We start from the raw sequence: 12,299 nt of genomic DNA on the forward strand, positions 1-12,299 counted from the left end.
AAATTATAAATTCATATAAACCCCATCTTAATAAGGCTTATAGTATCAGCGGTTGGCATCAGTAAATCATTACAGCCTGGCGTGATCTTCTAGTATTCTTTTTTCACATGCTGTCATAGTTCTCATAGACAGGATATTATTTCTGATTAGGCCAAATTGAGAAACAGGATAAAATATTAGTGCCGCAGATGAGCTGACTGCACAGCCACACAGCCCAGTTGGGTAGTAATGAAATATGAAGCATGGAATGATGGATCATGGCCAAACTCAAATTAGATGTGCTCCCATATGGTTGTGCGTGGGTGAGAGAAGAGGTGTATATATATGGCTTGGCAGAGCTGGGGGCAAGGCGGTAGGCAACAGGGAGAGCTAGGCGGTCTGTGGGTCAAGTTACAGAGAGAGAGAGACCCAGCACCCCCAAAAATCAACACCTATGGAAACCCAACACCACCAGGCTTTGCATGCCAGTCCTGGATGAGGGGGAGGGGCTAGTGTGAAGTGGAGGCAGTGGCTGGATGGTTCATGTTTGTGCGTATGAACTTAAACAGTGGATAAAGCTGGACTGCTGTGCTGTGTGAATATATTGTTCTGTGGATCTGAGGATCTAATTATGGTTAATTCTCAAAGCTGAGAACCCATAAGAACAGCAGTGTAATCAGAAGAGTCTGCCCCACCCCACAGGGGACGGGTGTCCCCCAAGGGCAAGTACTAGGACCGCTAGAGTTGTGCATGCAGGAGAAAATGATTATTACAATATGACTAGATGAAATATGATAAAAGCAAAAGATTTATTAATTACTAGTTGGTGGTGTTAGGATTAGTGGTGTTTGATAAGCCAAGCATCACTATTTTTATTGCGCATATTTAAGGTTAGGGATTTTAATAAACGCCATACCCAAAGTATTAATATTTGGCAAAAATTCACATTTCTTGAGAAAATGTAAAAATCTAATTTGTTCAGAAATAAAATTGTCATGTGCATCTCACTAAACCCTAAAACTGTCAAAAGAGATTGTATTCATGTCTTTTTGTATCGCTTGAATGGCTACAATACTGATGTAGGCCATTTGGCAGTGTGTAATCTAACCTGGTCATTGAGTCCCACACTAAGCATCAACATCTCTCCGCCAATACTGATCCAGCCTAATCCAGTGGGATTGTGGGAATTCACCCCCCTCCTGAACCAAACCTGTCCAACAAAAAATAGCTATGTTCAGAATGGAATACAAGTGTACTGCTTACTACATACCACATTGTATAAACTACAAACTGCCTACTACTTAAACTGTGATACAGTAGTATGCTGATTTACTGTCACATGATAGGCTCTTTTTTTTAATCTTATTTTAATCTTATTTTAAGACTGCTACATCTCAAGTGCAGTGCTATACAATACGCCATCCGTGCAAAGTCAGTGGGCATGGTCAAGGAGGTTTGGTATATTCGTGCAAACATGCACTAAGTCTGGGCACGATTGGGTTGGCGAAATCGTATGTGCAAAGCGCAAACGCCAAATGAAGACAGCCCGTTCATAAGAAATTGGTAGCTAGTGTAAATGGCCGATTTATGTTCTTTCAGCTGGGTGCCTTAAACAATCGAGAGGCACACAAATTCACTTGATTTTATTAGCATAATATCTTGCAGATCGTTGCCTGTGCTAAATATAGTGCATATCACCTAGATATTATGAATAAACTGAACAGCTCATTATGATTTTACAAACTAAATTTAAAAATCATTAGAACTGAAATAAATGGCAATCAAAAGCAGTGTTCAGAGCACTACAGGACTAAATATAATCTTACTTTGTTGTCCTTAGTAACAGCCCAAACTACACTGATCCCTACTGCAACATAAACAGCTCCTTTCTGATTTGGAGATGGCACCAGTTCCCACGATGAACCTGAAAACATCAAAATTTCTCATTTAGACAATTTTTTGTTATCAAACATAGTTACTTAACATAGATTCCATCGTCAGTGTAACATACAGTGGCCCCAAAAAGAAGGTGAACACTTAAGGCACACTTAAAAATGTGTGAATGTCATTGCATTAGATAACAAACATCAAGCAAAACATTTCACAAAAAGAAGTTTCTTAGATTTTACATGATAAAATAATATACTGTTAACTGATATATTGTTTAAAAAGAAGACAAGAAGTATTTAGACAGTTTCTAGTTGTCACTGTTACTGGAACATATCCATAGTTAATGTGACTCTGCTAGGAAACTTGTGTGAACTTCAGGGGAAATTACTTCAGACATCCAAAAAGGTTAAAGGTTTGTTAAAGGTAACAGCCAAAATGGCAAGTTCTGAGAAAAGTTAGTTCTGAGAAAATCTCCAGCATCATTTGTTTGCGGATACCATTTGGTTTAATGTTTCACTATAATGCAATTAAATTACGTGTGGCTAAAGTGTCCAAATAATCTTTGAGGCTGCTGTATGTTCATATTTACCTCTGTTATTTTATTGACATGACCGTCACCATGATGACAGTTTCACCATAACAAATAACAGTGATGTGTAAGTCAATCAAAGAATGTACTGTATGTTCTACATACTGTATGTGTGAATCAAAGAAGCATTTCAAGGTCCAGTAATAAATCTGTTAGTGTCAGACCTATAGGGCAGTCTTTACTGATGCCTGTTCTGACCAAGAGTTGTCCATCCCACAGAACGGCCCACAGCAGGTCTTTTGGCCCTGCACCAACCTGAGCCACCTCTCTGGGCACCTGGACGGGCTCCCAGCGTGTCCCCTCTGGGTTCTGGTGCCGGATACCAGCACGGACCCACACCTGTGAAGAGATAAACACACACCTTAGTCCTGTTCTGCGGTAATATTACGAAAAATCAACTTATAACAAAAATTACAAATCATTTAGAGAGAGTTTAAATTAACCACTACTAGACTGAGAGATTGTTCGCATTCTTGTGAACAAGTGGCTAATCCAGAAGGATGTGGTGGCTGTCGAGCCCAAATATAGAGTAGCAGGACTGGAACATAGAACAGTACTGACCTCAAGTGGTAAGAAACATGTAATGCAACTGTAATTGCATCTACTTCAAAGACCCCATTAAATAGCTTGACCAGCAAATGAAAGTCAAAGGGGTTTGCAATGACACGAGGGTGGGTAAAGGATGAGAGTATTTTAATGTTTGGGTCCCTTGCAGATCTGATAGCACAGGCTGCAGTTAGGTCTCCTCTTACCTTCCCTTGTTGGGACACGGCCCACAAGTAAATGTGTTTCTCAGGACTGTCACTCATGCCCCAACCTCCACAGCTAATGTCAATGAAGGGTTCTGGAGGAGGTCTTCCTCTGTCCACAGGCACCTGGATCAAAAAGTCACATTCAGAATGTCCCTACATATGTGGGCAGTGTAAAATATAAAACATAAAAACACAGTTGGCTGAACTTTGTTAGTACCCCATTGAAATAATAAACTATTTAGACACATAAGTCCTCACTCCCATCTAATGGTTAGACACACAGTTAGCTAGTGTTCATTCATTGTGGTACCTTGGCCCATGATCCCAGGGCTTTATATCTTCTGTAGCGAAGCCATCGCCTGCGACGGACGCACGAGTTCCACTTCTTCTCTTTGGTGAAGGTGGCAGGGAAGTCCACTGCATACTCCCAACCCTAGATTAACCAAACTTAAACTAGTAGTATTACATGGCTATTTTGACATGATTTCATATTTGGGCTTATTTTGTATTATTGTGAGTGGTTTGGAATGATCTGGGATGAATTAAGTTAAGAGCTGGTAATGGGTTGAGCTTGGGATGGGTTAAGTTTAGGATGGGTTAAGCTTGGGATGGTTTAGGATGGGTAGAGTTTAGGATGGTTTAGGTTTAGGATGGGTTGAGTTTGGGTTTGGTTATGTTTAGGGTATGTTGAATTTGGTATAGGTTAAGTTTATGCAGGGTTGTGTTTGGGATAGATTAAATTTTGGATAGGTTGGGTATGGGATGGTTTAGTTAAGGATGGGTTGAGTTTGGGATAGGTTAAGTTTAGGATAGGTTGGATTTAGGAAGCTTAAAGTTTACGATGGGTTTATTTTGGGATGGGTTAAGTTTAGGCTGGTTGAGATTGGAATGGGTTTATTTTGGGATAGGTTGAGTTTGGGATAGGTTAAGTTTAGGATGGGTTGATTTTGGAATGGTTATGTTTAGTGGCCTGTTGCATGAAGCTAGTTGAACAAACTCAGTGTTTCAGAGTAAGTTTAAGGTTAACAAAACCAGATAGAGCCAAAACGGTTTAGATAGGGTTCAGAAATCTCAAGACGATCGGTACAAACGTTCTCTGTCAACTCAGAGTTTGATCCTGAGTTCATGCTTAACCCTGACACTTGTGTACATGAATGAGTGACATTTGCCATGAACACCCTATGCGTGAAGCATAGAGGGAGTCAATATGATTTACTTCTCGTGAAAATTGAGTGTCATTTACATCTCCGTTGAAGATCAAGAGATCTTTATGAAAATATGAAGAATTTTAACATTTACATAAACAAGGTGGCTGCTGGCTTTTGCGACCTGTAGCCCAGAATAAAACCTGCTACGGAGCAGGTTAACCATGTAGCCATAAGTTGCTATGGCAATGAATACCGGTAAAAAATGACCCGTCTTCTTGAGCCCAAAAAAACAGAGTTTGCTCAAACTAAATTCAAACTTACCTAGGTAGCCACGGAAACTGGCTTTGTGCAACAGGCCTTAGGAAGGGTTAAATTTGGGATGATTTAAATATAGGATAGTTGAGTTTGGAATGGATTAAGTTTGGGATAGGTTGAGTTTGGGATAGGTTAAATTTAGGATGGGTTGAGTTTGGGATAGCTTCAGTTTAGGTTGGGTTGAGTTTGGGATCGTTTAAATTTAGGATGGATTGAGTCTGGTGTAGGTTAACCTTACTTTAAGGGTGGGTTGAGTTTGGTATCCGTTAAGTTTAGGATAGGTTCAGTTTGGGATAGGTTAAGTTAAGGATGGGTTAAGTTTGCCATGGGTTAAGGTAAGGCTGGTTGAGTTTGTAATGGGTAAAATTTGGGACAGGTTGTGATTGTTGATGTTTAAATTGGGTAGAGCTTGGAATTGGTTGAGTCTGGATTGGGTTGAGTTTGGAATGGGTTGAGTTTGGCATTGGTTAAGTTTAGGGTGGGTTGACTTCAGAATGGGTTCAGTTTTGGATTTCTTAAGTTTAGGATTGTTTGAGTTTGAGATAGGTTAAGACAATACAGTATGTTAAGATTGTGGTGGGTTGGGGTGGGCTAAGTTTGGGATGGGATGAGTTTGGGATGGGATGAGTTTAGGATGTGTTGAGTTTGGAGAGGTCTGAGATAGTGTCACTTACCCCTGTCTCTGTAGTTTCTCTTCCACAGCTCTCATCATCCACATACCAGTCTCCCTCCCACTCCCAGTTAACAGAGGGCAACACAAAGCTGTGAAGAGGCTGTGGGTTCAAGCCAAACTCATCTGTCCACTGCCAGCGGTCTGTTGGTAGGAGTGTGTCAGTGTATCCATCTACTGGGTTCCACCTCTGTATAACAGACAGACAAAAATAAATTATTCTTTGCAGGTCACTGGATACTGCAGTATAACTGCACCACAGCATGCCTTTTATGCCATAATATGAGGGGCGGTGGGAGTTTTGCTATGACTCTGTGTCTTGCGCTTGTGTTTATCAGAATACTTGTGTTCATTATTACTGTTCTCCCTCTTGCCGAATATTTAGTCTTATGTCTATCTTCATTTTACTTATTTAAATTGATCATTAATTAGTGTATATTATTTCATTAAAGGAATAGTTCAACCAAAAAAGAAAATTCTCTCATCATTTACTCACCCTCATGCCATCCCAGATGTGTATGACTTTCTTTCTTCTACAGAACACAAATTATGAATTTTAGAAGAATATTTCAGCTCTGTTGGTCCATACAATGCAAGTGAATGGGTGCCAAAATGTTGAAGCTCCAAAATGCACATAAAGAAATCATAAAACTAATCCATACGACTCCAGTGTTTTAATCCATATTTTCAGAAGTGATGTGATAGGTGTGGGTGAGAAACAGATCAATACTTCTTTGTCAAGTCCTCTTTGGCTTGAAATTCTTCTACCTGCCCAGTAGGGGCAATATGCAGGAAGAATGTGAATCACCAAAAACACAAGAAGTATTTGAAAGTGATTTGATTCTCATCCGTGAATGAGAAATGGATTATTTTTATGCTGACTTATGTGATTTTTTCTTGCATTGTATGGACCAACAGAGCTGAGAAATTCAGCTTCATTTGAATTGAACAGATAGTCATACACATCTGGTATGGCTTGAGGGTGAGTAAATGATGAGAGAATTTTCATTTTTGGGTGAACTATCCCTTTAAAGGGGTCATGACATCCTCTTTTTTTATATAATTGTATTATCTTCCCTGAGGTCCACTTATAATGTTAGTATAGTTTTTTTGCTCTAAAACAGTCATAATTTAGTAATATATAATACATTTCCACCCTTCCTTCTGTCTGAAATGCTCAGTTTTAAGCTCTCTGGCCCTTTAAAACTTCAGTGTAAATGCCCACTGTTCTGATTGGCTAACTTCGTGCAGTCCTTCCAATACATCCATATTTGAAATGCAATCCAAAGAAAGTGAACAAACTCCACACAACCACAACATTTATAAAACTAAATTTCAGGGTTAACATATAACGCACATCTAGCAAATTTCATCTGAATATATTAAACTGTTCACTCAAGCAGCACCATAATCTATCAAGCGGTCATGACATTTTAAATATTCATAAATTAAATTGTTTACTTACGTTTTGGTGGTCCAATAATGTTTTAACTGCCCAATCTTACAATAACAGTTCCTTTGCAATGCTTAAATCATATTGCGACTGGTTCACAAGCAATCCACACTGAAATGCTCTGAATAAGCAAACATAGCCAAAGCAGAGACGCTGGTCTTCACAGGAGCGACATCTCACATCTTCCATGTTTGTTTACACACAGAACAACATGTGTTTCTTCCAGTCAGTGGCAGCAGCTGAATGAGACGCGTTTTTAAAAGTTGCGCTTGTACCGCTCTTAAAACGTGCCACATATCACCAGAAACGTTGATGTCTTGCTGGAGGCAGTCATTATGCGGATGTATTTGGTCCTTGTGACCTCACAAGTTCCACAAATTCCAAACAAGCCGTTTCTGGAGCTTGGTTTAAATAAATTCTATTTTTCTATTAATGAGGAAGTTTTCAGGTCTGAAATGTACAATATGTTTTTATAGTAAAATGACCTATTATATGTCAAAAGATCAAGGAAAATTTGATTCCTCATGTCATGACCCCCATATTTTGCTAGTTAAATTTGTGTTACTGTCTTAGGTCTCTCTGCAATTTGATTGTTATTTTATTTTATTTGTAAATGTTGCTTGTTTAAACTGTTTACTAACGTTCAAAAAACATTTCAACTATTGTTCTTTTACTTGAGCCTGGAGCTATTTGTAAAATGAGGAGTTTCTGACAAGGGTTTCTGTGAGTAATAGTGTTTTGAGTCAAAAGTGAAATTGCATAATTGTTCGTTGTCGCTAGTGGTTGTCAAACATCTAGTTTAAAAAAATATTTGGGACAATTTTATGAATTCTTCAAAATAAAATTCCAGTGTTGTCAATGTGTTTGTAATAGCTGTTGAATAAACAAGTGAACACAATAACTGGCATATATTCAGGCAAGGGTCAACTATATATTGAAAGTAGGAATTTAACGTTGAATTGTTTTTCTCATCAGGTCAGGGCAAGTGGTCAAACTGATTAAGGGGATTTCACATGTGATTTACATGTTGTAATTTATTACAACTGACAAATGTACAATTTCTTTTAACCAAAACAATGGTTTGATATTTTTGTTTACCTTTGCCAACATTGCTCTCTCATGTTTCATTTTTTTTTTTTTTTTTTTGCCTGGATCTTTTAAATTATTCAAAAATACATTAAAAATGCTATTCACACAAAAATATTACTTGAATACACATATTCTATAAGAAATATTTTATTTAAAAAAAAAAAAAAAACATTTTCAATTTCTGAGTTCAGCGTAATTTAGATATTTTTTTTATGGGGCTTAAAGTAAAGAATGTCATGTGGTTTTACCATCTGGAGACAGTAAAAAAATAAATGTTTTCAAATTAAATAAAAGTTTCAATAAAAGCTAAAATTATTGGAAAAAGAAATGTTGGCATGAATAGTGCAGAATAATCTTGTATTCTTTTCTCTTTAAAACAACAAAAACAATAACAACAACCGAGAGGAACCCTTTAGACCCTTTAAAAAATATACAGTATATACTTGGTCATATCAATATTTTGAGATTTTTAAAAAAGGCACATTTTTTGTCAGGTCAAATGGAGTAACCCTGGGAAAACTTCTTGATATTTACTTATAAATGTATATTTACTGTACATTTACTTATATATATATATATATATATATTTACTTTGAAAAATATGTTTTAAAACTTTTTTAAATGAGTAATTAGGTTGTGTATTATCTTATTTACTCAAGGTGCAAGGAAATATTTCAATACCTTTAACTTGATGGTTACACCACATGACATTTATAAAGTCAATAAATACATTTCTATGTAGAAAATGCTAAATTAATTTCAAAACTCTGTGAAACCAACATGGACACAAATATTACATGTCTACGAACCTAACAGGTGTGTTTTAAACTAGATTTTTAAAAGACTTCAAATTTGGACAGCCTTTTTTGTCAATGACCCTTATGCCTCCTAATTGTTTTTCTGTAAAATATTGCTGAAAAGCCATTAAAATAAACAATAAAACTGTATAAAATTTGTGAAACATTGCTTTTTTAACTTTCAAAGGCATTGTTTGTCAATAAACAGCAGGTTGCCACAGGGAAAATGTTCAACAGCTTTTCTGTAGTCACGTGTTCATACAGGATTGCATTTCAAAAACAACCCTATCCTAAGAATACTTTTTCATGCCAGTAAATCACAGTATATTTATCTTTTCTTTTTTTTTTTTTTTACAAACCTGGTTTTCATAGGTCTCTTCCTGGTGGCGGATAGGCACATCACTCGGATCCACATTGAGATACACTTGATGGTCGCAGCCAATGCCCCAACAGCACTGCGGAGAGCCCGTCACACGCTTCAGCTCCAGCAGAACATCTGCAGCGCGCTTCCAGCGGCCTCTAGCGGCCGACACACTGAACACCCGCCCGTACACATCCACTGCCCACAGCAGCGATCCGGGCATGATGGGCCCTGCAGAGCAAATCATGCACGACATTTGATGTTTATTATTACATGTGCCATTAAAATATACAATATATATTGTATCGACTTGTGTAGCTTATTAAACATTAATGATCACTGTTAATACACTTATCAATTACACTTGAATAAATGGCATCTCACCGTTTGCTTTGGATTTTTTAATGATCATGCTTGTGATCGTAGCTGGGCTATAACTCAGTACAAACATATAAATAAGTCTTTAAAAGCTAGTTTGTTTAGTAATATAAAGTTAACTGTTCAATGTTTTTAGATACCAGCTGGTCAACTTGCACCTGCTTCAGTGGATTCCGTATTACAGCATTATTATTCTCTGATTAATTCAAATAGATGTAAAACAATTATGCGCATTACATTACATGTCTTCATGTTTTCGTTTTATTGTCTATACAGATAAAGATAACGACATGACATCCTTATATGCATTCGAGTAAATGATGTATGGTTTAACTTACCCTGTGTATTGTGTATTGATTGCACAGTGAGTCTTCATCCAGCCGTTTAAGATTATTCTAAGCGCTCAGAGACCCGGAGCAGGAAGTTCAGGGTATTAACTCTCTGATTGGTCAGCGCTCACGGAAGTGCCGTTATCGAAGCCTCTGATTGGACAGACTGTGTGCGCACACGTTTTCCCGTCTACATGATCAATTATTCATCCTCTCTCAATAATTAAAACTCAGGGTTACATGTTACATGAGTACTAACTTTAATACTTCACGTGTTACTTTAGACGGAGAATAAACCAAACACTGTTTTAAAACAACAACAACAACACAACAAAACTGAGCATTTAAAGGAATAGTCCAGGTTCAATACAAGTTAAGCTCAATCTACACCATTCGTTGCATAATGTTGATTACCACAAAAATTCATTTTGACTCGTCCCTCCTTTCCTTTAAAAAAAAAAAGCAAAAATCGAGGTTACAGTCAGGCACTTACAGTGGAAGTGAATGGGGCCAATTTTTGGAGGATTTAAAGCCAGAAATTTGAAGCTATACACATTATACACAGGGTATAATTTTATAAAAGCACTTTCATTAATTCTTCATTTAAGATGAATGTGTAATTTGAGCTGTAAAGTTGTTTAAATCATAATTTTACAGTTGTTTAGTGTTTGTTGACATCGTCATGGCGTCGAAGTTGTAAAATGAGCAAAAACTTTACACAGAAACATCTTATACAGTAAAATTATGTTGACAAGCATATTGTTAACACTTTTGAAACAGTTTACGTATTGGCTCCCATTCACTTCCATTGTACTCGCTAGAACCCAGATTTGTGCTTTTTTTTTTTTTTTTTTTTTTTTTGAAGAAAAGGAGCGACGAGTCAAAATGATTTTTGTGGTAATCAATATGCCACAAAGAGTTTATCCAGTGCTTGAAGTGGGCGAGTACTCACCGGTACGCAGTACTTGCACTTCTCTGGTCTACAGAGGACCGGTGTTGTGCCGAAATTGGTGACCCAGCCAAATCTGTGACTAGAGGTCGCTGTTCAGTCAACGTTGGAGCGAGAACGCGCTTGGCGCTCGTGCGCATTATCGTGAGCGCGCATGGGGAGTCTGTTGTCAGTGCTGCGGAGAAACAGCCGCGTCGAGTGAGTGATGCTGTAAAACATTTATTTACTTATTAGAAAAGCTGTCCGAGTGCTATTGCTTGCTCTATTCTCATGATTGTACGTTTTATTAATATTTTTTTCTGTTTGTGTTGTGCCATTGTGAATGTTATTTATGCATCAAATACATTAATAAAAACTGTTCAGTTTTATTATGTTTTTTTTTTTTTTTTTTTTTTACCATTGTGATAAAGTATTGTGTAATGTGTATAATGTGCACGAGCGCCAAGCGCGTTCTCGCTCCAACTTTGACTGAACAGCGACCTCTAGTCGCAGGTTTCGCTGGGTCACCGACTCCAAGTATGTATTTTTCTTGCGTACTATCACTTCTCAGAGTCTCCGGGTACGATGTAATGTCAGTCAGTTATTTGATGCGGCCCACCAGTCACTTTTATTTGACCTTCCAAATGATTTTGATAAAATCGCGGTAAACATCCGAGCGGTCTCTGCTCAGCGGTGAGTTTAACAACACTCAACACGTGCAAGAGCATTAGTGGCCGTCAAGCGATCTGTGGTCCATTTCCGGAGGAGCGCGCATGTTTAAGCTTGTCTGGCCATAGTTCAGTTTCACTCTTCTCCAAAACATACAGATATGTGGCCGCATTCACAATCCTGAACATCATCAAACTAGTTTGTTCCCTGTTTCTAATGATTATTATCTACACAAGTATCTGGCCCCTGTGCGCAAATTCATGTGTGCTGGATAAAGAAGGATAATTTTGCCCTCACTGAATGGGTGGATAATACAAATTTAAAAAAGAAAACAGACATTATGTCCTTTTTCAGTTTTGGGCTACATTTATTTTGTGTAAAAAGACAGTTCTACATTAGATTGCCATTGTTCTCTTAAGTGTATTGATATTGACAGAGATATAGACTTTAGCACATCTAAACATTCTTTCTCAGTTTTCATAAACAATAACCCTACTTTGTATGTTTTTATTTTCTAAGTAAAGCTAATCAAAACCTATTTGTTAGTTGAGGGTGTGAGGTCATGTTTGTTCTTCAGCCGATCTTAATGTAATTGAATTACATACTATTTTAATGTAAATAAACACATATTATTAACAGTGTTTTGTTTTTCATATTATTAGAAGTGTTAGGTAAGATAAATACAGGAAAAAAGTTGGGCTCCAACCGAGTTTTCATCTGGATAATCTGGCCCCCACAAGAAAGTAGTTGACGATCTGTTTGTTTGATCAATGGCAGATGGGGGTCATGTTCAAAAAAACTGTTTGAAAACAGTGTTCATTTGTGTATTTCTGTTTGGTGACACAAGTGAAATTACACCCTTAAGTTCAAAGTCAAAAGTGAAAATTTTGACAATCCACACGATAAAGATTTATTAGAGAAAGAGTCATATTCGTTGTTCATATTAATAAAA

General features: G+C 37.4%; 1 protein-coding gene across 4 annotated transcripts in view; it reads right to left on the minus strand.

Moving 5' to 3' along the window:
• LOC127450787 (tectonin beta-propeller repeat-containing protein 1-like) overlaps positions 1–9,817 on the minus strand; it is a 42,641-nt gene extending 32,824 nt beyond the window's left edge. For all 4 annotated transcript variants that reach the window (XR_007899031.1, XR_007899030.1, XR_007899032.1 and 1 more), the window contains exons 1-8: positions 9,760–9,817; positions 9,042–9,274; positions 5,348–5,533; positions 3,521–3,643; positions 3,211–3,333; positions 2,623–2,797; positions 1,806–1,903; positions 1,088–1,189 (exon numbers count right to left, since the gene is read on the minus strand). Coding sequence is in view for 1 of the 4 variants with exons in the window: in XM_051715141.1 (XP_051571101.1) it covers positions 1,088–1,189; positions 1,806–1,903; positions 2,623–2,797; positions 3,211–3,333; positions 3,521–3,643; positions 5,348–5,533; positions 9,042–9,266 (1,032 nt within the window). In the remaining 3 variants the exon portion in view is untranslated. The remainder of the gene's footprint in view (positions 1–1,087; positions 1,190–1,805; positions 1,904–2,622; positions 2,798–3,210; positions 3,334–3,520; positions 3,644–5,347; positions 5,534–9,041; positions 9,275–9,759) is intronic.
• Between the last annotated feature and the right edge of the window lie 2,482 nt (positions 9,818–12,299).

The sequence above is a fragment of the Myxocyprinus asiaticus genome, chromosome 13 (genome assembly GCF_019703515.2).
Source record: "Myxocyprinus asiaticus isolate MX2 ecotype Aquarium Trade chromosome 13, UBuf_Myxa_2, whole genome shotgun sequence".
In the NCBI taxonomy this organism is placed as follows: domain Eukaryota; kingdom Metazoa; phylum Chordata; class Actinopteri; order Cypriniformes; family Catostomidae; genus Myxocyprinus; species Myxocyprinus asiaticus.